Genomic DNA, 26,453 nt, shown 5'->3' with positions numbered 1-26,453 from the left:
AATGTCACGCCGCGATCGACCAGCGATCGACCAGTACCACCTCCGCGATCGACGGGTAGCTCGCGATCGACTTAATGAGCACCCCTGGCATACATGATCTTATATCCACAGTGATGGGTGTTTAGGGTGTGTGTGAGTTAGTAAACAAAGGACTTACAAGAAAGGGAGTGTCCTCCCTTGGGGAGGTACTCATAGAGCAGGGGGTTATCATCTCCCATCATCTCAGCCCGCAGTGACAGCAAGCTGTTCTTACTCATCAACGCCGCCTTCAGGTTGGCTACCGACGAGATTGTCCCACAGCCGCCTCCTCCTCCTCCTCCTCCTCCTCTGCTCGCCTCCTCTGATTCGTTGGTACCCAGGAAGCCCGGCTCCGCCGCCAGAGCCTCTTCCTGTTTGAGGAAAAAGTCTAGGCGTTCGCCGCGGCTGTCTGAGCTGTTGGGCTCGGTCACATCTGCGCCTGAGTAGACAAGAAGCGGCAGAAGAACAAGACGGTCACTCATCGCTGCCATCGCCAAAACGCCACTTCGTGGAACATATTCAGATGGCGGCGCCCAAGGCTTCACACACTGTAGCTTCCACTTCATTCCAAGGATTCCAAGCCTGTGTAGGCCGCGTACTCTACCACTCGTGGATTTGTGACTGGCTTGGAGAGACGATAAAAAGGATGGCGTTCAAACAAAAACGTTGCCGCGATTGAAAGCTTTCACCTGACAGCGATATCAGCGAGTGAGAACGCTAGAAACACCTTATTAAAGCCATTCCGGTAAACCCTCTCAGCTCCACACGGACTACCATTACGTCTCATCAGCCCGCTCCTCAATGTGCATCAGCATCATCATCATCATCATCATCACCAGTCCGCTAAAATGCAAGGTTGAATGTTATGAAGGCAGACGCATGCGTGACGCATGTGTGTGTTATGTCTGTGCTGTCAGTGTTGAGGAAAGTGGAGTGTGGAGATGGGCTGGCAGCAACAGATGCAACGTTGGAGGTTCCACTGTGGGTGTGGAACACCGTCAACAACAGATGAACACACTCTTATAGACACACGAGCACAGAGAATACACATTTCTCTTCAATCCCAATTGACGTTTTACTGATGACAACCAGCTTCCTCATACGAGTCAAGTCAGAAACTACACACACACACACACACACACACACACACACATGTGCACTATTGTGGATGCATAATTATGGATGACTTGACTGCGCTGGACATCCTTCTTTTGACTTATTCTAATAAGTTGATGTGCTGAGTAGCTGAGGACCAACTTAAATAAGTAATAAATAAACGTGAACATGAACATACGAGAGGAATAGAAGGAATATAAACCCAAAAGAAGATTGTAGTATACGTATGTTTCCTGTGCAGCCATGTCTTATGCAGGGGAAGTCAAGGTGACAGACAGTAGTTTGCCTCCATGTCTGGAATACTGATGGCTCCGCAGCCTCTTCACACAGCCCACCAGGTCAATGTTGACCACCCTCTCATACACACTATTTGGCATTTTTCATGCTCGGTATAGATATATGACCACACAATAAATACATGATGTCTTGGATATTGGCATGTATTCAAGAAATGCTGGGATATTCATTCATTCATTCATTCATTTTATACCGCTTTTTCCTCACGAGGGTCACGGGTATGCTGGAGCCTATCCCAGCTGTCTTCAGGCGAGAGGCGGGGTACACCCTGGACTGGTGGCCAGCCAATCACAGGGCACATATAGACAAACAACCATTCACACTCACATTCATACCTATGGACAATTTGGAGTGGCTAATTAACCTAGCATGTTTTTGGAATGCAGCCGTGAAAAACCCTCACTGTGAGATTCACCTGAAAATGAGGCTTTATCGTCCTTAGGGTTAGGGTTAGGGTTTTGTTAACTCAATGCGGCCCACGAGTCAAAATATTTGCCCACCCCTGGCTTAAACCGTAGCCATCATGAGTGGACCAAAAAGTGAAGCTTAAATCTTCAAGCTTCAATCTATCGAAAGGGAAGGATGCCAACATCAGACAGGAATAAAATATATCATATCTAGGATAAGTATTTATTTACAGTACTTATCAGTGCGCATGTGTAACTTTATCTTAATGTCACCATGGAAAATACACATTTTTTGGACCTGGAATCATGATAAAACCAGTGAATTATGTTCAAAATTTCAAGTGAATTAAAACAAAAAAGTTGATTTTTTTTACGTGTGCAAGAGTTGAGGGTTCAAGGCTTGAGGTCAAATGTCTGAAGGTGTACGCAACTGTACAAAGTTTGGGAACCTACTACTATGGTACCCATTATGGCATTGGATGCTCATATCACCGAGTACTTTGGTACGGGGTATATTATTATTTAAAAAAAAACAAACAAAAACTTAAACTATATTAGGAAAACAGGAAGTGAACAAATGTAAGAGTTAGTGATTGTAAAAGTACCAGATGGAGGGGTAGGATTTAATAAGCTTTGCTTCTTCCTACTCCTTTTGGACATGTGGAACTGGGAACTGATTATGGGATGCACTCAATTGGAATCTGATGCATGTTCAAATGAAATTAAACCATTACCATTACCATTACCATTACCATTACCATTTCATTACCATTACCATTACCATTACCATTACCATTACCATTTCATTACCATTACCATTACCATTACCATTACCATTACCTGTCCTTAGCATTAAAATGTGTTTATTTATTGTGGCAGTAGTTTATAGTGGTGTAGAACTATACTGCATCACACCTATAATATATATATATATATATTATATATATATTTCTAATATTTAGCTCTTCTAAATATCTCCATCGTCAATTTCATGAAAAAAACACCCTCATTATGATTTAGTAGAGTTTTACACTACCGCTAGTAAAACAGACATACCCAAAATAATATCTCTCAAATTCAGCCTTATTGTCATTGCACATTTTGGACATAATATTTGTTTTGGATTTTGAATATTGCGGCGGGTGCCGATACAATGATTAGAAAAGAGCAGTTAGCTTTTGAAGAAGGACCCATTGGGTTGGATGAGGAAGGAAAGAAAAAAACAATGTAAGAGCCCTGGTGTTGATCTGCGGAGGATGAAGATAAGATACATATGTAGAAAATACGAAACCACCCTCCTCCCTCAAACACACACACACACACACACACAAAGTTAATTAAGAAAGGGGGCATGAGGTGCAGGAATTCAGGAATTCATTAGAGCTATGCCCCTTCCTTCAGTGTGCAGCCCAGCAGCCACAAGAGTCAATCAATAACATGGATCTGCTGTTGGCCAACAACACACACACACACAAAACACACACACACACACACACACACACACACACACACACAAAGGAAATGCAGACCAATGGAAGGAAGGGAGGAGGCGAATGAAAGATAGAAAAGAGCGTCCGACGCTCATCTTTTGCCACTCAACTTTTCAGTGGACGAGTGAGTGACCCTTAGACGCTTTTCCCAGCATCCCTTGGAAATGTCCATCTCCACATGGAACAAGTCCCGCCTCCTCACAGTCAAACAGCGACAATGCTTCATTCATACACGCCAATAACACGCACTTATTACTACGCAAAATCTGCAAAATGGCTATCTGACTTTTAGCCAGGAGTGGCTCGCCCGCTAACCTTCTTTCTGGGGATTTACTCATATTACCCAAACTAAGCAGCAGATATTTGAAATTACTATTCAGCTGACCACAAACAGGCTTCCGCTCCAAATAATCGGAATACACAACATAATCCTTGACTTATATAAGCGTAATTGGGTCGGCGTAGATTGTGTGTTTCTTAAATCTCATCCTGTTCTGACTGATCAAATCATTTCCAGCGGCAGGAACGTCCTCACCTAATCCCGTGCACACATCTTACGGATTTGGTCATAGGAACGCCAGGCTCAGGATTTGTAGACACACGTATTAGCGTGTTTTTTCTGCGGTTTGAGAGCCACAGCCGTTACATCATATGCCGATTGTTAACGAGCTGTGAAGATCCGTGGTTAAACCAAAAAGCATCTTTCAATATTTCTCCGACCTCCGCATTGGTCTCTGTATGGAGAGGGGAATTTCATTTTCTCTCTTAGAAAAGAGTAAGAATAATTTAGATTTCTGCTTTCTGAAGAGATCCTCAGTTTAATTTTGTTGCCATGGCAGCCGGGCACCCTTGGCTTGCACATTTATGCTAAATAAAGCCCCCCATTTAAAAAAGAAAAGCAAATATGTGCGGACGGTGGATGTCTTTGTTCGTATTTTTTGTGAGCGCGGACCCCGAAAGCACGGCTGGGATTGCATGAGGGGCTGAATGACGGGGCTAACACGACTAGCCTTGGAATAAAAGATGTGCCGTGCTGAAATATCCTCGTGTGTTGGGAGAGACGCGCCATTCGTCGTCCATTGAGGGACTTGCAGCTAATGGACGGAAGATACAGTTGTAGCATAAGCAGGCTTTGCAGCCCACAGCATGCAGCGGAGAGTGCTGTGTTTTTGTGCGTATGTCTGTGTGTGTTGGGCGATGGGATGTTATTAGTGATACAAATGACCCGCTCTGACCTTTGACATGATCGTGCACATAACAAATTGGGGAATACCTGCTTGATGAACCCCGACTGTACAAAACAGAACCCTGAAAGGGAGTTTTTTGTAAGACGAAAACATAAATAAACAGATAGCGATCATTGGCTCCCACACACGAAACCTGACACTTACCCCCCCCACCCAAAACACCTCACCTCCAAATCAACAGACAAAGTAGTGAGACACAATGGAGAACATGTCTGGGGGGGTCAAGTGGTGTTGTCGACCACCTTGTCTGGAATTGGAGTGCAAACATGGGACGGGTATTATGTGTGTGTGTGTGTGTGTGTGTGTGTGTAAGAGGTCTTTCCCAAGTCGGGGTCTAGCTAACGGCTCAGTTAGCAGGAACTTTGAGAATAAGTTGGCAGACATGAATAAAGACAGTATGGTGGATTTTACACGTTATGGCGGCACCCAGAGGGCCGGCTGTGACTGTGAAACCATAATAATGCATAGCCTTATCATATTATTACATAATTATGCATGTGTCACTTTTTTTACAAATAAATGGATAACTTCACACCATAGAAAAAGTTTCTTTTAGTGTAAGTAATGCAACTTGGCTACTTGCAGTAAATCTACTTAATAACTATAAAAGCAATCTTCACTGGCTAAATGTACTGCAAAAAAGGTCAGTAAGGATAATTCATAATGCCGCCTACAGAGAACATACTAACTCCTTAGTTGTAAAATCACTAATACTTCAACTTGCTGATATAGTTCATCTTCAAACAGCTAAAATAATGCATAAGGCTAAAAATAAGCAATTAGCTAAAAATGTCATCCAATACTTCTCTACAAGAGAGGAGAAATATGATCTCAGGGAAGAAGTACATTTGAAACACTTCTATGCTAGGACTACGTTATGCTAGCCATAGCATTTCAGTATGTGGAATCAAACTATGGAATGGATTGAGTAAGGGAATCAAACAATGCACAACGATGAGCCAATTCAAGAAACAATACAAGCAGTTGATGTTTGCTAAATCCAAGGATGAAGAGTCTTGAACCAGTCATGATGTGCTATATATATCACTATATTGACACGCACTATGGTACACATTATGGCATTGGATGCTCATATCACAGAGTACTTTGCTATGGGACAAAAAAATTAAAAAAAATTAAAAAAAAATTTTAAACCTTAAACTATATTAGGAAAGCAGGAAGTGAACAAATGTAAGAGTTAGTGATTGTAAAAGTACCAGATGGAGGGGTAGGATTTAATAAGCTTTGCTTCTTCCTACTCCTTTTGGACATGTGGAACTGGGAACTGATTATGGGATGCACTCAATTGGAATCTGATGCATGTTCAAATGAAATTAAACCATTAGCATTACCATTAGCATTAGCATTAGCATTACCATTACCATTACCATTACCATTACCATTACCATTAGCATTAGCATTACCATTACCATTAGCATTACCATTACTTTGCTGAAGAAGTGGTATGAAACCCAATTCTGTGGCTTAGCATTGTTGTTTGGGTTCTGACCCAATCATGTCTCCATGTTCTTGAGTATCAAATAGTTAGCAAAGGATGGCATATAAAGCAGACAAAGATCGTATTGTTCCAAATCTGCAAAGTGCTGCTTTGCACGGCAGCCATGATTAGCGTTGGTCCTGAAATGGACAAAGAGGTGAGGCCAAGGTGCAGCCTCCTTCCTTGGCACGCTGACGTTGGAGAAGGTAAGAAAGTCCTTTCAGAGGGAAGAGGGAAGAGGGAAGAGGGAAGAGGGAAGAGGGAAGAGGGAGTGAGGCACTAAAACAGCTGAAGAATTCAAAGGCAATTTAAAAAGCAGTGTGGGAGTGGGGAATGAAAAAAATGCCGGGTTAAAAAGGAGGGAGGATGGAAAAGCAAAAGAAGCCGTTATTCTCTCCATCCTTCTGTCCTCCTCCCTCTGTTGTTTTTAGGGACTAGCCAGGCCACAACCTCCACCAGAGATAGGAACGCTGGTGGTGTGTGCGGGATATAGGGAGGCCAGGCATAAATCAAGCAGAGCCTGAAGGCTTCCGAGGAGGGAGGGACAGAGGGGAGAGAGTGGTAGAGGACAGGGGAGAGAGAAGGAGATAGAGAGAGAGAAAGAGTGGAGATGGTGATACTGCTGGGGGAGGATGAGCTGGTGGGGGGGCCAGTGTGGGTGGAAGGGATGAGGAGCATCGGCAACTGCCTGAGTAGAGGGGTGAGAGGTGGCCCATGGGGTGACGGAGTGTGGGTGGGTGGGTGAGTGAATGGGGAGCCAGAAAGGCTGAGGGGGGGGGCGGCTGTGGGTGGGAGGGTGTTTACGGGGGCAAGTGTACGTACGTGTGCACAATAAGCCAGCTATATTTGTAAAGTGCATACTTTTTCCGTTGTTTCGCAGCTCTTGAGATCCCTGAAGAAATCTTTGGGATAAAAGATCTCGAAGCCAATTTCCGCTTTTCTGATCTTGGTCTGTTATTTACGACGGCGGTGGATGGACAAACCACGGCAACATTTTGTTGTCACTCGCCTTTTTAAGGCGCCATCCTGACCTCCGCCTTTCACCGTTCTCACAGGGAGTTCTCCGGGAAGATAAGGCGGTGGAGGTCAGGGCTGCTTTGGCAGCCTGCTGGTATGTTCTCCTCAAGGTTAAGTTTGAATTGAGAAAATGACTTCCATCTACAGCAGCCAGGAGTGACAAACGGCCTGGTCTGTCGCTCAGCAATAACTTTTATTTAAATCAACTGACAAATGGCCGCCTCACTGGGTGGAAGCGATATTGATTTTGTCGCTATGGAACCAACGGTGATGACAGACGGGAAAAAGGTGAATTGGACTTGAGTTTGAGTGACGCCACTGAGAGGGAAAAACACAAAGTCAGACGTTTACACATCAGCAGGAAAACAATGAGGGCCACGTTTTATGAATTAGTTTTGTCAAACGGTAATAAAATACCATTTTGGAAATGGATACTGGCTAATTTATGAGATTCCATCTTAAAAAGTTTGTGTTCTAAAGAAACGAAATTGAGCTAATTAATGCCGACTTCCATTTTCCATGGAAAAAAGAGAAGCAACATTCATTCATTCATTTTCTACCGCTTATCCTCACGAGGGTCGCGGGGGTGCTGGAGCCTATCCCAGCTGTCTTTGGGCACCCTGGACTGGTGGTCAGCCAATCACAGGGCACATATAGACAAACAACCATTCACACTCACATTCATACCTATGGACAATTTGGAGTGGCTAATTAACCTAGCATGTTTTTGGAATGTGGGAGGAAATCGGAGTACCCGGAGAAAAGAACATGCAAACTCCACACAGAGACGGCCAAGGGTGGAATTGAACCCTGCGACGTCTGCACGCTAACCACTCGACCACCGTGCAGCCGAGAAGCAACATGTACTTTGTGAAGTGAGTGCTGTGCTGACATGCGGAAGGAGTCTAGGTGAGCAAGCGAGCGAGGAGAAGATAGGAAGGAGGGAGGGGGTGAGTTTGTGGGGGATGGAGGATTGCAGGGCTCAAGGTAATCTGGGGAGTTAATGCCGCTTAGAGGGAGTGCGAGTGGGAGGGAGGCAAGGCGGGAGAGACGAGGAGTTATGAGAGAAAGAGAATATCAAAACAAAAGTACCCAGAAAGTACCTCCGCCAAGGCTCCAACAGGTGACACACCTGTGGAGTCGATGAGCAAAGAACTGCAATTTTTTCAATAAATTTGATCCGGGAACAAAATGTGATCCAAATAAGATCCTACATAAGCACAACAAATTAAAACCCGATCTGATGCTCTGACACAAACATCTGAACAAGTTAAATAGGATTTTGCATGTTAAATTAAAATTGCAGCCAAATCCGGATGAAACCTTTTAATACATTTCAGTTTGTAATCCTAATACACGCCACTTTTAGCTGGAATGACACATATTTGGACTTTCTTCCATTTTATAGGAATACTGCATTTTGCCTAGCATCCACAATCCTTATGTGAGACATGAACACACATCTTTCTTTTCTGTGTGTTCTAAAGATAGAAAAAGACATCGAAATGGACAGCTAAGAATGCACATAAAGGGACACACCCATTCCACCTTGAAACCCCCAAAACAGCCCGGACAAATCACCATTTAGTACATTGTGTCACCTGTGACCTATTATAATATCAGACCTATTATGCTCATTTTCAACCTTTTATATTGAGTTGTGCTCTCCTGTAGAGCAGCTACACACAATAACCCGCACCGAAAACCTTTTAGATGTTCCAGAATCTGCACCTATTCCAGATGTTTTTCCTTTGTTTAATTTATTCCAGGGCTCCATGGCACTCTAGTGGTTAGCACACATGACCCACAGCAAGGAGAACAGGGTTCGATTCCAACCTCGGCCATCTCTGTGTGGAGTTTGCATGTTCTCCCCGTGCATGTGTGGGTTTTCTCCGGGTACTCCGGTTTCCTCCCACATTCCAAAAACATGCTAGGTTAATTGGCTAATTCCAAATTGTCCATAGGTATGGTTGTTTGTGTGTTTGTGTTATGTGCCCTGGGATTGGCTGGCCACCAGTCCACCAGACAGCTGGGATAGGCTCCAGCATGCCTACGACCCTAATGAGGATAAGCGGTATAGAAAATGAATGAATGTTTTTATGTATATTGTGTATATTGTATGTTGTATGTTTTTGTATGGGCGGGGGCAAATCAAGTCATCATGGGAGATAAAGTGTGGGCTAATGAAAGGTGGGGTAAAGGAGATAAATGTGGCGGCTTGGAGGAAGTGGACCAAGAGTGGGGGAGAGCCGTGCATGGGGAAAGAATGCTGGGTGGGGAAGGAAGGGAAACACTTTGAGAGAGAGTTGACATATTATGGCTTCATGCACATCCCACATGCGCTAGGGAGGAAGCTGTGAAAGGCAGGAGCCCAAAAGTCCCGTCCAGCCAGTCCAGCCGGGTCCAGGGGTCATATTAACAGGGAGAGGCAGCGGTATGAGCTCCTGAGTGGAAGGATAATGGAAACAACTCTGGGTGGGGGTGTTGGACTGGCCTGTGTGATTATTGGTGTGGGGGTTTTACCTCAGAACCTGAGACAGATACAATCAGATGAATTATTTCTTTAATACCATTTAGACATTCATTCATTCATTCATTCATTCATTTGCTGCCGCTTATCCTCATGAGGACTGGTGGCCAGCCAATCCCAGGGCACATATAGACAAACAACCATTCACACTCACATTCATACCTATGGACAATTTGGAGTGGCTAATTAACCTAGCATGTTTTTGGAATGTGGGAGGAAACCGGAGTACCCGGAGAAAACCCACGCATGCACGGGGAGAACATGCAATTGAGCAGGTATTGAGCAGGTTCAGAACCAAGACCAGGTATCTTGGGCTCAAGAAGGTTGGTGACCACTGGTCTAGAGTGTCTAGAGCAGGGGTCAGCAACCCGCGGCTCCAGAGCCAAATGTGGCTCTCCAGTCTCTTTGTTGCGGCTCCCTTTGCAATGCTTGAATATTTTTTAGCACTTGTGTGGTGAAAATGCACGTCTTTGTTATGAGTTTACAAAAATCCAACTTTGTGTGAGACCATGAATGCATCCTGACTGAGTTCTGACTGGTGACTGAATGAGCAGACAGGATGCTATCCAGTTCTCTCTGACAGGTTAACATGAAGGGAAATGAGTAATACTTTGAGTTATTTGAGTTATTAATTATTAATTATTATTAATGAGTTATTTGACGATTCTAAAAAATAAATTAGAGCTCATTTAAAAACAAAAGTTTATCTCCAGTACTAGCAAGAGTACTCCAACTCGACTTTTTTTTTATCTGAACTACTTTGACACCCCCAAATTCCCTCCAATGTTGTTTTAAACATACAACGTTTTGCGGCTCCAGGCTATTTTTCTTTAGTGGGCAAGTGGGTGAAATGGCTCTTTTCATAGTAAAGGTTGCCGACCCCTGGTCTAGAGGGTCTCACCTTATGTAAGATGGGATAGTATTCCCTGTGAACCTTGCCTACCTGCTCCATAATGGACTTTCTGTTTTTCTCTATTTGATGCATCCGCCTGACAAGAGCACAAATACAACGAGACGACCGTGCCATCATAAACACAACCAAAGAACAAATGAGCCGTACAAGAGGTTCCTTGACAGACTGCCCATGTCAGTGTGTCGTGTCCACGGAGGAAAGAGGAACACTCCACAGTGGGGCTTTAATATGTGATCAGGGAGACGACGTCCCTCTCCCTGCTCATCTCTCCCATCTCGTAACATTAAGACTGTGCCTCTCTGTGCTTGTATCCTTGGCAACCTGCCTCCAACAATGCAGAAAGCTCTGGCCTCGGCATGGGAGGAGGATGGTGCCACGGAGAGGAAAAGCCGGTCCAAGGGAGCCAGAGGGAGACGGAAAAATGGTCAGTGACAGTCTGGGCACCGAGGGGGTGTGATGGAGTGAGTGGTAGTGTTTATGATGTAGATCACAATGAACGAGGAGAGATGAGGGTTAAACGGGAAAGGAGTGAGATCAATGTAGATGAAGGGAGGGTTGGAAGGCCAGGGAGGAAAACCTGAGTAGGTTGCAGGTAGGTTTTGCTTTATGGACCTCGGTCAGTCTTGAGTGAATGCAAAATTCCCCAAATACACTGGACCTATCTGGACCTTAAAGAACACATCCCGATGAAGACGCTATCATTCTATTAACACAGGAGCTGATTTATCAGTCAAATCACTCCTGTTTTGGGGTGAATTATGAACCAAAAGTCCCCCCCCCCCCCCTCTGATAACTCCCATCTGCAGTGACTGTGATGAAACTAAGTAACTGCTGCATCCACATCCCCGTTCTCCCACCGCAACCCAGCTGAGCCATCGAGATTAATTGCTTATGATCAAATCAGCATAAGCTGTGCAAATTAAAGAGCAGTCCACGCCTCCCCCCCACACCCACACCTCCACATCATCCAACCGCCCTCCTGTGCCGGACCCAGTGGACACTGCAGCGCTGCAGCCCTTATTCCAGGCTACAATGTGTCATTTCCTCTTTCCCCCAGAGAGGAACATAGTGCTTGGAGAGGGCTTCAAATGGAGCAAGGGGGTAGTCAAATGGTGCCCTCGCTCTCTCTCTCTCTCTCACACACACACACACACACACACGCACACGCACACACACACACACACACACGCCCCAAGGAGTATTGTTATCTCACCCAGCCTCTCCAAACTGATCTTCTCCCTGCCTCTTGGACGCTCTCATTAAGAAGCCATTAAAGAGAAGGTCAGCGTGAGACCGCATGACCCCTTCCTGACCCCTTCCTGACCCTTGTAAAACACCCCTGAGAGGGCTTGGAGATACTATACGACACTGTTGTATGGCAAAATAGAAAATAGAGCAGAATCAGAGAGAGTCCTCGGGCTTAGATGGCTCTCTGTGTGGAGTTAGCACATTCTCCACATACCTGCGAGGGTTACTACGAGTACTGCAGTTCCCAACGTCCCAAACCATGTATGCTAGGCTAACTGGACACTCCAAATTGGCCATCGTACGAAGGAATCAATGTGCTCAACTCATCAATGTGCTCACGTGTACTCTCTTAGCAACACGGTAGCACAGGATCAGCTACTTTATTGGTTTGCATTATCGGTGCACCACGCTAAGCTGTTAGCATACTAACAGCTATATTAAAACATTATCATTCCTGCTTTAAAGGGGACCTATGATTTTTTGGCCCTTTGTATGGAGTTTTGCGCCGCAGCTACACATGATAACCAAAACACAAAGCTTTAGAGGTCTTCCAGAATCTGCACCTATTCCGCTGTATTTCTTTGGATTTTGTGGTTCCTGTGAAAACGGTCTGTAGTCCTGCAGTCACGCCCACTCCGCTGCGGTTGGTCACACTAGCGAGGTCATACAACCGGAAGTCTGGTTTGTGCCGCTAGCGAACGGTATAGAAGTTCATAATAAACAGCTATGTATCTTTTTTCAAATGTCGGCTTTTAACATACAACCGGATGTGATCCGGAAGTAGAGCCTGTACAGTACGAAGTTTTGTAGTTTTCGTAGTTTTAGCATTTTGGAGTAAAATCTAATTGTGGTGGGAAAAACGGCTATTAGCACCCCCGCTCCTTGCATGCAAGCGCCTTGACTTACACAAAATAAACGTTCTGACACCAATAAACGGTTACTTCCTGCTTTCCCTTCTGACAGATTCAATTGCATTTCTGGTGGTAGGGAATCAGGAACTCCAAGCACTTGTGGCGTCTTTAGGAATTGGAAACAAATGTGGCTTTCCTGTATGAGAAAGTAGCAAGTAAACAAAGCTTGGGGGAGGGCTTATCTGGCTTACTGATATGCCCATATAAGGAATTCCGCCCCTCTGTGACATCCCAAAGGGGCAGTTTTACGACACCTTTTGAAACCGAGTGAACTTTGTCATCGTTTAACACAAGAATACAACATCGTAACTACATTTATAGGTGAGAAAAGTGGAAAGAGCATAATGGGTCCCTTTAACGCTAGGAATCTTTCTCACACAATATGAGGGAATCACAAATGGTAGAGCGGGAAAAAGAAGTGCAATAAGTTCACAGTGACTTTAGGAAAAGGGGATCATTTGGGAGCGGAGGGGAAGACTCGGTTGCTTCCTTAGTCGGACACAGGAATGTGGAGCGGGCGTATCCCAGTGTGTGTATGTGTGTGTTTTCAAGCGTATGTGCCTGTTTGTGCCAGACAGGAATCCCGAACCCCCACAGACTCCGGCTCCACTTATCAAGGCCTGAACAGAGGGCTATGCAGGAGGAGATGAGTGTGGGTGTCTGACGCTATCAAAACCACCTTTAAACCCCCCCATGGCTTCATTTCCACTCTCATGTGCAACGTAAACACACATCTACAAACACGGCAAACCTTGAAGCTGCATGTCTGAGGCACCAAAGGAACCATGGGAAGGCCAAACAGTCTCGCCACCAAAAGAAAAAAGAACACGCAGGGTCACAGGCAATTATAGCACCGACACACGGACGCTAACGCATATGCTGCATAAAACTAGGAGAACAAACACCACCCCGTATCTTTCCTAAATGGAGCTATTCCCTTAGAAGTAGCCCTGCAACCAAAAATCCTCCCGGCGAATCTTTTTGTTATCACTGACTGCAACTTTGAAAGCTAGAGTCTCAACTGGATTAAGGGGGATCTTTTTTTCAACTGCTGCCGGTGCTGCTCTTATTGAAGGTCCCACCTGGAACAAGCTTTGACACATTTTTGGTCCTAAAAAGGTGGGTGCGGTTAGGGGGTGGAGAAATAATAACAAGGAGGAAAGGGAACAATTACCTATTATATTAAGTTATGCTAGCTCAGTCAACTCACTCCGATGTTTACGGTAGAGCTCAATTCTAATACTATATATGTACAGTATCACCATGTCTCCATCATCAATGCTGGCAAAAATTCATAATTGTCAACAAAGCTCGCTCACGTGAGGTGAGGTGAGCATCGAGTGAGTCTAAAGACGACCGCAGACGTTGAGAAAGCTGAAGGTGAAGGAAGGACAACAGCTAACTCGAGAAGCACTTTATCGACACCCAGCTTTGCCTCGCCATCACACATTACAGTCGTCAAGAGCGCCAAGACAAACAACACACTTCTGGCCTTCACAATAAAAGCACTGTGCCCTTACATCCTGTCTACAGTATTGAACAAAATAAGGATCTCAGAAAAGAAGCTCGTTTTGCAACATAATAAACAAGCTGAGGATGTCAAAAAGTAGCTAAAACAAGCAATCTTCTATTTTCCACTCAAGAAGGAGCAATGGTTTATCTTAGTAGAACTAGTCTTACTGCACTGCATTTGGCAATAACCAGACTGTTCTAAATACTGTAAATCCAGCATACAGCCTAGTTCAGAAGAATCCCAGACAGATGTGCATGACATAAACATTTATATTATGGGGTGCAGTATGTCTTCGCTTGATTTGGATTTTCATTTCATTTGGAGCTTTTAAACATACAACATGTTGTTTATCTTTCATTCATTCAGTCATTCATTTTCTACCGCTTATCATCACGAAGGTCGCAGGGGTGCTGGAGCCTATCCCAGGCGGGGTCCACCCTGGACTGGTGGCCAGCCAATCACAGGGCACATATAGACAAACAACCATTCACACTCACATTCATACCTATGGACAATTTGGAGTGGCTAATTAACCTAGCATGTTTTTGGAATGTGGGAGGAAACCGGAGTACCCGGAGAAAACCCACGCATGCACGGGGAGAACATGCTAACTCGGATTGAATCGAACTCCGGTCTCCTTGCTGTGCCGATGTCTTTACATAAAATACAGAAAATGGTGATTAATCATGATTAATTAATTTGTAACCTGTGATTAATCTGATTACAATTTGTAGTCATTACCTTAGCATAGTCCAGTGAGCTTAATTTAGTCTAACATTCATATATTCTAAAGAAGGAAAGAACAAGGAACATCATGTGACCGTTCTGATGAAGACTGCTAGCAAGAAGTCGAAACTGTCGGGTACATAAAAAATGAACTTGATCTGAATTGTTTACAATGTTTGTCAACATGTTATATTATCTATGTTTTTTAGTTTTATTTTGAAATGCATTGCGTGACTTTTCCAACCCTTATTGGCTGTCCACATGTCTAAAGTCGTCCTCCTGCCACATGCTGAGAACATTTTTGAATGCCCTTCCATGAAGATTGTCATAACCTTTAACTAACCTTCAGAAAATGGTTGGATTTAGAGCAAATAATGTCGGTCAAAATAAATATTTACCTGCATGTAGGGGAGGGGGGGGGAGATTTCACCCAAATGATTGCGTGACAGCGCATGTGACATTGACAGGAAGTTGGTCATTTCACACATTTGCGGGTACGACAGTTGCACGCTCTACAAGTTGAAGTTGGGCTGGTCCAAACAGACGAAGGTTGTGGAGATAAATGCCAAGGACAGATAGCAGACTCCAAGCACAAATACACAGTACACACATACTACAGATGTACACAGACTACTACTAATTGTCCCCCGTGGTGGATTTCATGACTCCCTCCTAGCGTCTCCTTGCTGTTGGACAACCCTGTTGTACCATTAACACTTTCTTCATGACAAAAGAATGGGGGTGGTGTGGGGGGTGTGGGGGGTGTGGGGGGTGTGGGGACAGGCGGTGTTGTCGTCACAGTTGAAATGAGGGATGAAGGAGAAGGAGGGGAGAAGGAGGAGTGGATGGGTGTCACACCGGAAATGAGGGGATGGAGGAAAAAGGAGAGAATGAGTGTTGAAAGGAGACTTTGCCCCCAGTGGGAACCCACCAGTGGTTGTGTGTCCCATGCATGTGTGTGTGTGGATCTCTGTGACCAACCAGACCTCCACATCCTGTGCAGGTAGCCTATATTGTCCATAGCGCCTCCCTTTTTCTCCCCACTTCCTGTGGTTCCCCTTTCCCAACTGATGCGGTGTGGGTGGAGGCCCACAGAGGGGGTGGGGACCGTGAAGAGAACAAAGCCACGTAGCTAAAATAAATAGATGCGAGGAAAAGGAACTTCAGGTTGGCTGAAAATGACTGAATGCTAGGATCCACCCATCAGGTTCCACCAATGATTGCTGCTCGGTTTTTGGCATGCTGGAGTCTCTGGTGTCCACCTTGTGGTTAACTGCCAGGTGCAGCGAGACGTTCAAACCATAGCCCAGTGGTACCGTGAGGCTATGCTAGCGGGGCGACACAGCAGTCGGGCAGCAGATCGGATATACAGTACTATGAAAAAGGTTAGGCAGCCATGATCATTTTCAAGATTTCCTTTATAATTCACTGGTTGTTGGGATCATCCATTCCAGTTCAATATATCACATAGCAGACCAACACAGGGATAGATGACAAGTGGAATGAACTTTATAGGATTTACAGAAAGTCTGCAATAATTATTTAAACTAAAGTATTCAGTTGCCTAAATTTGGGCACCCCAACAAAAAATGACATCAATATTTAGTAGAATCTCCTTCTGCAGAAATAAACGCTTCCAATGAGGTTCTACGTTCTGGTTGAAGGTATTTTTCACCATCTTTCCAAAACATCTCCACTTGAGCAGGTTTGATGGTTTCCGAGCATGGACAGCTCGTTTTAAATCACACCGCAGATTTTCAATAATATTTATGTCTGGGGACTGAGATGGCCACTCCACAGCTTTGTACTTGGTCCTTAGTAGAATTTGAGCAGTGTTTAGGGTCATTGTCTTGTTGGAAGTACCCAGCCCCAACGCAACTTCAACTTTGTCACTCGTCACGTTTACATGAGGAGTTTTTCCATTTCCGAATGGAATATTTCCAAAAGCAATGGTATCCATGGAAAGGAATATTCCAATGGCGTGTCTCCATGCACCGCTATAATAAAATAGAATAGTCAATGGGGCATGCCCAGTAAAACGTAAACACCAACATCATGTGATACCGACTTCCTCAAGTTTTTCTTTCACTTGTTGGAATAACTCCGTATTGCCACTTTTTCTAAATTTAGTTTGAATCAAAACAAACTTTCCTTAGCAGTCCAGTGCCGATTGCTGGCCTCCATTTTTTTTAAAATGGAAGAACGCCAAGAAAATAAGTTATCTGTAGTTGATAGTAATTGAAAAAGTGTTTCTTCCATGAATGGTGCAACAGAAACCTCCTGACCCACCCTGCCCCCGCATGGGGTGCCAACAGGACATCCTCCCTGATGTATTGTGGCTCAGTTAATCATTAGCCCGGACTGATTAGAGGACATTAAAAGGGCGTGTACATACGGTATGCTAGTTTTACTGGTATACTACGAGTGTGTATACAGTGGAGTAGAACGCTAGCCCACACACTTGCCCTTCCCAGGTGCATGTTGGGTGGGTCTAATTTTTAACACCCCGCAGACCACCCCCGTTGTCTGGTATGGTCAAGGGGCAGCTGTGGTGAACCGGAGAGAGGAAAGACCATCGGGATTGTGGAAGGGGGGCTGCTTCCTGTCCACCATGGCTGGTCTAAAGCCACAGATTAAAAATAGAGCACATTTAGAGAAGGCAGAGCTGCGAGAGAACAAGACAGACAGCAAGAGTGTGAAAAATGGTGTGAATGTGTGTGAGATGGAGAAGGGGCTTTTTAGCTGGTGGGCTGCCCATAATGTCCAGCAGGATGTGAGGTCATATGACAAGGATGGCTGGTGGGCGGTGAGAAAAAACTGGTTGCCACGGCAATAATGTAACTTTTTTTCCAAGCAAAATGAGGCTCCCAATAAAGACAATACATCGGGGGGGGGCCTGGTGCTTGGGAGGGGGTACAGGCTGGCCACAGGAGTCACTAGGTGGGGAGTAAAAAGGGCTGAAATGATCGTGTCTGCAATCTGGGGATGAATAAAAAAAAAAATCCAGGGTGGGGAGGGAAACTGCGAGCTGTGGAATACAATAAGAGGCAGGAGATAAAGGAGGCTCTGTGGAAAAAGTGAGAAAGGCGAACCAGAAGGATACAAAGAACAGAATGCTGCGGCGGGTGGGGGTCTTGGGGGGGTGGCCTTTAATCAGATGTAGTCGTGTAACATGTAGCGTGTGCAGTGGGTATCCAAGAAGAAAGGGGTTAAAAATTAAGTCCACACAGTCTGAAATATTAAATCTATTTTGGTTTTTAATGAAGCAGGAGTGAATTAGGGAGGAAATATGAGAGTAGATTATTAAACCAAAAGGCAGGAGATGGGAGAGAAAGAGTGGAGAGTTATGAGGAGGGGGAGGTGGGGGGGGGGCTGAAATCTGTTCACGGTGTTTTAAATATTAAACCTATTTCAAGTTTAATGAAGTGCAAATACTGTTGGGAGAGTCTTAACTGGAATACAGAGAGGGTGGGGGTAAATGTGGTGGTGGGGGGGGGGGGGGGGGGGGGTCCCATTCATTATTTTAAGTGTTCACCTTTACACTGCAGAGACTCAGGGAGATGGATGGAAAAAAAGTTGATGTAGAGCTGAGGGGCGACACGTCTGCAGGCTTCAGGTGAGTCCTTGCAGCCTCTCGGCTCTGGAGGATGAAGACCTGAGCTCCAACAAGACTAAGCATGGAGCACATGTACCCGGTAATAAGAAGCTTCTCCACAAAAAGCGCGCATCTGTGGGCAAGTGAGAGTGTTTGAGTGTGAATGAGTGTGTGATTGAGGAGGAGGGTCGGATAAAGATGTTGAATTTCTAGAAAGATTGTTGATGTAATCAATGTGCAACAGCCTAAGGGAAATGTCAAGAACAACCCTCACACGTTTCAACTCTTCTTGTGTGTGTGTGTCATGCTGGCCTACCAGGTAGCCAAAAACCCTCCCAGCTGCCCTGAAAAGTCATTGAATCTTTTTTTAATGTATATTTAATACATACACCAGAAAGTACTGCAGTAAAGTAGTACCAATGTAGGTATGAATGTGAGTGTGAATGGTTGTTTGTCTATATGTGCCCTGTGATTGGCTGGCCACCAGTCCAGGGTGTACCCCGCCTCTCGCCCGAAGACAGCTGGGATAGGCTCCAGCACCTACCGCGATCCTCGTGAGGATAAGCGGTAGAAAATGAATGAATATTTAATAAATACACCAAAAAGTACCGCAGTAAATTAGTACCAATGTAGGTACGAATGTGAGTGTGAATGGTTGTTTGTCTATATGTGTCCTGTGATTGGCTGGCCACCAGTCCAGGGTGTACCCCGCCTCTCGCCCAAGTCAGCTGCAACCCTAATGAGGATAAGCAACATAGAAAATAGATTGACTTTATTTCGTCAAGATTAATCATGTTATGCCCATAGTTAACTTATAATTAATCACAGTTTTTGTTTTAGCTCTGATAAGTAAGGAAGTAAATCTCTTTGTGTTGAAAGAGTCAATAACGTCTAGATACACCAGTTAAGATAGGATATTCAATATATGTTTACATTTATTTTGTTGATGCATTTTTGCAATGTTATTGTAGTCGGCCATTTTCATCTGTTTATTCCTCCTCTTCTTCCTACTTATTCCACCTTCTTTTTTGTCTGCTAACTACTACTCCATTTCTTAAACAAGTCAACATGTTCAACAAACAAATCAACATGTTAAGATCACTCAGGACAGGTGTGCTACCTATTCAAACTTTTCATCATATTCCCACAAATGTTCAACAACTACCACTGACATACATACATACATACAGTAATACAGTAATTTATCATTTCAGACTGGAAAATTCCCTCAAGAAATTAAAACAGCCAAAGTATTTTTTTTTTATGAGACAAACATCAGTTCTCTAAAATTATCCAGAAGCTATTCAATAACAGGTTGGAAAATTGTATTAATAGGAATTAATTACTAGCAATAATCCGGTACGGATACAGAGCTAACGTTTCAACCTCCACGCCACGGATTGTAATTAGAGAGGAAATCACTAATGCTTTTGATCATAGAGTTTGCACCCTCAGTTTTCATGGATCAGCCTTTGATACAATCAATCATGGCGTCCTAATAACTACATTAGAAAGGTACAGAATAAGAGGATTATTTCTGAACTGGGTCCAAAGCTACTTAGGTAACAGGAAGCAGTACGTAAGGCTCGGAGAACACACATCTGCAAGTTTAAATATTACGTGTGGAGTACCCCAGGAGTCAATGCTGGGACCAAAACTGTTCAACTTGTACATCAATGACGTCTGTAAAGTCACGAAAGACTTAAAACTGGACTTTAATTAGAGTATTAAATGTGCAAATTATCAATTTATATTCAAGTCAGAAACAAAGAAAGAGCGCCATAGACCGTCGTTGCTTCACTAACTTGCTGGTTCTGTCAATGAAATGCCCCAAACACATCATTTCCCTTGTCAAGTCTCCAAAAGCAAACACACTGCACATATTAGGAGTGTAAAAAAAGGGGCAAATACTCCAAATTGGTGTCAGTTAATTTTCTGACAATCTAAATCCCTGATTGACTCGTTCTTTTTCCGTGACACGGAAAAGGAAAAAGGGGCGACATGAAGCCTCAGTGGCGTGTACACAACAATTTCTTGAAACAACTTGACAGCCTTTTATCTAAAGATACTTATCATCCCAGGTCAGCCTGAAACAGCGGGTAGCAACCTAAAAATAATTTGAAGTAATTATTTAAAGGTTTGCGGCATCGGCAGACAGAGAAGAAGACTATTTAAAACTTTCCTCTTTAGAAATTGTCAACTCTAATAAACCAAACGTGATCAGATAACTGGAGCTGGTCTGAAAAAAACCTTCCCAGTTCTTATCCTTTTTCACATGTGAACTTTCAAATATTTGTGTCAGCATACAAGGTGCACATCCGAAAAGCAGAGATTGCACGTTACCGACAGGAAGTGGAGTGCACTGTGACCCCAATAACCACATCAAGCCAACATAGCAGATGTTTGCGAGGGAAGAGTATCTAAAGAAATGAAATCCTTGATCGTGAAAGTGTTTATGTCAACATGCTGACATGACATGCTGCATTTCATTTAAAGGAATGCCACGACATGGGGCTTAAACACGACCATATACATTATCCTTATGTCAGAGAATAATCCAGTCAAATCCCCAGTCAGGCAATGTGGTCTGTACTACGCTCAAGGACAGTTCAGGATTGTTACGGATGCGGTATTGTTCTACAATTCATTTGAAATCCAAACAGATCAATAGCAAAATTCCAGTGGCGACTGTGCCGTTTTAGCAGTTCTAGGTTGGATGTAGTAGCTTTAAATAGAGGCGTACTACGTCCTGACATCTGACAGGTGACAAAATCCTTTCCTTACAGAGACTTAAGACTTAGGTGGACACTAGCTCGAACAGATCAGGAGTATTTTTGACCGACACTTCATCAAAGTATGGAGACCGAGTCTTCCCGATCTTCTGACTCTGTGGCCAACATGCTAACCAACATGCTAACCACTCACTGACTCATTTATGTTCATTCTTCGATGTTCACAACCGTCAGACTTGTACTTTAGGAAGCTTTTGGCAACTGGAGCTTTGGCGTTTGAATTACGCTGGTCTATGTGATCCTAAGTCACTGAGGACTTCACTACTTAAACCCATAGACCAGACCAGACCTAGACCAGGGCTGGGCGAACTACAGCCCGTCCCAAGTATTTCATTGAAACTTAACAACCTGGCATCTTGGCTTGAGACAACCTTTTGAGGGTTTAGGTAGCTTTTTTATCAATTTGGTTATTTGATGTGGTCCACCCCCGTCAATTTCTCTAAATCAATGCGGCCCGCGAGTCAAAAAGTTTGCCCACCCCTGCCGTAGACCACCATCTTGGAGACTTACTCAACACAAAAAACAGCGTCCCCGTCAAACAGCACCTTTTAGGTCAGGGGTGTCCCAACTTTTTCGACCAATGGTTGCAAATTGAAATATAGAAAAATGCAAAGATTCATCAGAGACGCTAAAACCAATGCATGGAAGTTGCTGGTTTCGGTGTGACCACAAGTCTGATAATTGTGTCAAATGAAAACGAGTCCAGTTCTTCCACAGCAAACTCATTCAAGCGCGAGGGTCTTGACGACAGAGGTTGGGCCTACAACAGAAAAACCGCCCCCATAATGTCATGGTATGATAAATAGTTAAGGTCCATTTTCATACGTTTGTCAATTTACATGATCGCATCTCATTAAATGTGACCTTGACTCCTCTACCTTTCTTTCCTCTCTCCCTCTTTACCCCACACATCCACCCAGCTACCTTTTTTCCTCTCGCTCGCCCTTTCCGTAGGTCCTTCCGTAAATCCACAGAGAGGGGAGGGGCTTGGGATGGCGAGGACGCACTGGTAATCCGTGCAGTGACCCAGGTCAATTCAATTATCCTGTTTTCTTTAGCTGTGCGACGTGTGTGCCCATTTCATAGCCAACTCCCTTAATGCGCCCAGGATTAGCTTCTCTTACTTTTAATGATCTAACTGTCGACGCCTTGGGCCCACAGCACACTTACTGACGCACACACACACACACACACACACACACACACACACACACACGTAGGTAAGTGTTTCTGATGAATTACTTTCTGAGTAAAGAAATTCTTAAAACAATATGACCAGAAAGAGAGGCTTCCTCCAAAAAAAAAAAAGTATTGTTTCCGGTTTGCTTTTTATGTGTAAGTGTGTTACATAAACAAAAGTAAGAAGGGGATTGTATCATCTACCTGCACTTAACCCCGCTTTACCCCACACCTCCAAGATTTGAGATAATCATCTTAGTCCTAACACGTTAGTGTAGGACCAAGCTAATCCCAACCTCAGAGGAGGAAACGAGGTCATTCCGGGCTAGTGAACTTTTAGATGGCAAATACAACGGAACCTTGGTTAGCGTCATTCATCCATTTCACCATTTCCAACTATTACCAAAACATACGCTGACTGAATACTACATTTTTCCAATAAGAAATAATGGAAATCGAATAAATCTTTTCCAGAAAGCCAAAAATAACACATTTTATAGATTTGCATTCAGAAAAGAACTAAAAAGGATGTATAAAAGGGATAAATGAACATTTAAGGTTACTTCTACCTTCTTTGAAAATGTGATTCTTGCCAAAGACATCATGTCACAGTGAGATCAATACGGACACCACCAATGAGTTATTTCTGAATTCTGTTGGGACCTCCAGTCTTTTGATCGCAACTGGAAAACAACCCAACTTGGAGCCAAAAACAAAGTTGCAGGTGCCAGAAGGTGGACTGGATTTCACATTTGTAATATCTTTTCTTAACATTATAATAACCTGAAAATCTTAAAGGCCCTTGTATTGAGTTGTGGACTCCTATAGAGCAGCTATACACAATAACCCACACAGAAAGCGTTTTAGTTCTTCCAGAATCTGCATCTTCGCTTTGCTTAATGTCACTCTAGTCATATTTGGAGTACAAAGATGTCCTCACTACATCCATAAACCTCCTCTTTGGTCGTCCTCTACGCCGCCTACCTGGCAGCTCTGAACGCAGCATGCTTCCACCAATATATTCACTGTTCCTCTGGACATGTCCCAACCATCTCAGTCTGGCCTCCCTGACTTTATCTCCAAGGCCTCTAACATGTAATGTCCCTCTGATGTACTCTTTCCTGATCCTGTCCATCCTGGTCACTCCCAATGAGAAACTCAGCATCCCCATCTCTGCTACCTCCGGTTCTGCTTCCTTTCTTTTCCTCAGTGGTACTGTCTCTAGACCAAACAACATGGCTGGTCTCACCACAGCTTTGTATAAAATGCTAGCTAGTTGGCTAGCTAGCATGATGCATTGGTGACTCAGTGTTGTCATGTTATTAATACAGTATGTGTGTTCGTAACATGTCTGTTAACATGCTCCCAACTCCAACTCCAAAGTCATTATCCGCCAGCTCTGTCGGCCCTCAATGACGTAATCGCCTGTAGACTCTGTAGTTGTTTGCTATGTAACACCATTGTACCACAAGTGTGTACTTTTGTATCGAGTAGGGCTGGAAAATAAATACCCACCATGGGACCAAAAAGAGGCATCACAAAAGTTTACCAGGAAGAGTCTTCAACCAAGGTAAAAGCAATGGTATATGTACATTTATCATTTACATGTATTTTGCATTGTTTTATGCTTGTAAAACTATTTTCTATAAAATGTGTTTTGTATTAATATGGAACAAACAGATGAATTGGATTGACATGATTTGTGAAGAGAAATAATGACTTCATCATCAAAAACTGAAGTACCTTTGTATAAAAACACTTCCAAAGCAACTGAAGGTTGTTCTGTTCATATTTAAGAAAAAAAACTCACAAGATTAAAAGCTAGCTGAAATGGAAGGCCACGATCCGGTTGATGGCAGCTGGATGACATAAAACAATATGAAAGGACACGTTATTGTTTCAGTTCTGGATAGGACACTTCCATGTAAGCCATAGTACATAGTATCGTCACCAAGACAACCAAAAATGTAGAAAAGACATTTTGGCTAAACAGCAAGTTGAACACAGTGAGGCGAATATACCATAATATACCATAATATACCACAATATACCACAATATACCACAATATACCACAATATACCACAATATACCACAAGGGTATATTTTATGTTCTGCATCAAATAGAGTGGAAGATCCGCGACAAGGTAAACGTAAGGTAGCGTAAACCAATGAGGATGGACTTGCTCATCCAGCCTAATAGTGTGTAGCCTGTCGTGACTGTTGGCCAATCGCCACTTCAGGGCCCCCTATAAAGGGGGGGGGGGCTGTGTTATCGTCCCCGGTCTCTTGCTTGTTGCTGCGGAGGTACGCCCCTTTTCTGTTCACCTCGTGTAAGCTGGCTCCTCAGGAAATAAGGAGTTCCTGTTATTGCACAGCGGGTTGTCCCGGTGCTGCCGTTTAGGCGCTCCCCTCCCTTCGACTACACCCCCCACCGACCGCACCCTTCCCCGTACGATAACGACCCCCTCTGATCCTGCCGCCCCTTTGTCTGATCATCGACGATCGGAATATGAGCTGTCCTGTGATGGTGACCTGATGGTCTGCAGGCCGATACCTTGACCAACCGCGCCTCAAGCCGACCCGGTCTCGGGTTCGGTCCTGTCCCTGTCGTGACAACTGCAGACTTGTGATTATTCCGTCTGTCACTTAGCGAAGCCGCGGTGAGGCGGACCATGCACGCCATTCCAACCTTCGCCATCTCCCAATGTCGATGGGAGGGTTACTACCAGAAGATGTATTATTATTATTATTATTATTATTATTATTATGTACTGCCCCAGCTCCGTATAAATTAATCTCCGTATAAGATAATGTTTTGGCTCAGTCCCTCGCTGTAACAACGTAGTTTAGTTTAGCACGCTCGTGCGGTTGTGAGCGCAACTCGGGCCGGCTGAAATATACGTAGACATAAATAAGACATAAATGCAATGCTAGGAACGTCCACACACAGACATACCTGAAATATCCTGTCCGTTGTAGTTCCAGCCGGCCACAGCCAGCATGGTTGGCAGAGGAGAGCCGGGCCGACTGTCCCGGTCTCGCTCCCTGTCCCGCTCCCGGTCCCAGTTCCTCTCAGCCTGTTGGGTTATATGTCTGACCGTGTCCTTGTTCTTCCTGTTCTTCCTCCGCCCTGACCCTTTTAAGGGCTGCCAGGGTCCGTCTCCACCTGCACTGGCGCCCCCCGCCAGCTGATCCCTTTGGCTCTGGGCTGCACCCCTGGGGGTGTCCCTGGGATGCAAGGACGAGGCGGGGGACACCTGTTCCTCTTTGACGCTGACGGGCCTGTAGTCGTGCAGCCAAGCAGGCTGGGAGTCATGGCAAGCTTCCTCCTGGCTCTCGTGGCTCTTGGGGGGTTCTTGGTCCTCCTTGCCATAAGTGCTACCTCCCTCGTGGCAGCTGGCAATAGCCGAGTCCCCAGAGGAGTTGGCAGGACTGGTGCGGCGCGCCAGCCAGGGGGAGGTGCTGCGACCGGACATGATGGAGGCGAGGGCTTCCGAGGCCATGCCCACGATCCCACCTCCTCCTAAGCTCGCTCCCGCTACTCCTCCTGCTCCTGGCATCCCAACTCCTCCGCTGCCCCCAGCACCTCCTACGCCTGATGCGGCCACAGCTCCCATTTCAAAGTCTGATAGTTCGTCTGCCATCTCGGAGCGGATGCTGATGTCCAGGGCAGCCTTGATGAAGCTGTGGCACGCCTGGACAATGTCCGTCATCTGCAGGTAGCTAGCGGCTGACATCACCTCAATGACGTTCTTACTGGTGAGAGCGAGGTGGGCGGAGTACATGAAGTCCAGGATGGCTTTGAAGCCCGTGGCGGTCACAATGTCCAGGTGAGTGACTGTCGTCTGGTGGTGAGGCTCCGCCCCTTTCTTAACCTGGAGCGTTTAGACAGGAAGTGCTTATTTACCAGTTGAATGGGCAATAGGAGCAAAGATTCCATTTGGAGTGTAGAAGC

General features: G+C 44.7%; 1 protein-coding gene across 5 annotated transcripts in view; it reads right to left on the bottom strand.

The window, feature by feature from the left end:
• zbtb46 (zinc finger and BTB domain containing 46) overlaps positions 1 to 26,453 on the bottom strand; it is a 64,816-nt gene that overhangs the window by 14,021 nt on the left and 24,342 nt on the right. For all 5 annotated transcript variants that reach the window (XM_058052475.1, XM_058052474.1, XM_058052472.1 and 2 more), the window contains exons 3-4: positions 25,455 to 26,373; positions 158 to 457 (exon numbers count right to left, since the gene is read on the bottom strand). In XM_058052475.1, coding sequence (XP_057908458.1) covers positions 158 to 457; positions 25,455 to 26,373 — 1,219 coding nt within the window. The remainder of the gene's footprint in view (positions 1 to 157; positions 458 to 25,454; positions 26,374 to 26,453) is intronic.

Source organism: Doryrhamphus excisus, chromosome 16, assembly GCF_030265055.1.
Source record: "Doryrhamphus excisus isolate RoL2022-K1 chromosome 16, RoL_Dexc_1.0, whole genome shotgun sequence".
Taxonomy (NCBI): domain Eukaryota; kingdom Metazoa; phylum Chordata; class Actinopteri; order Syngnathiformes; family Syngnathidae; genus Doryrhamphus; species Doryrhamphus excisus.
This window is presented reverse-complemented; position numbering and strand designations above follow the sequence as displayed.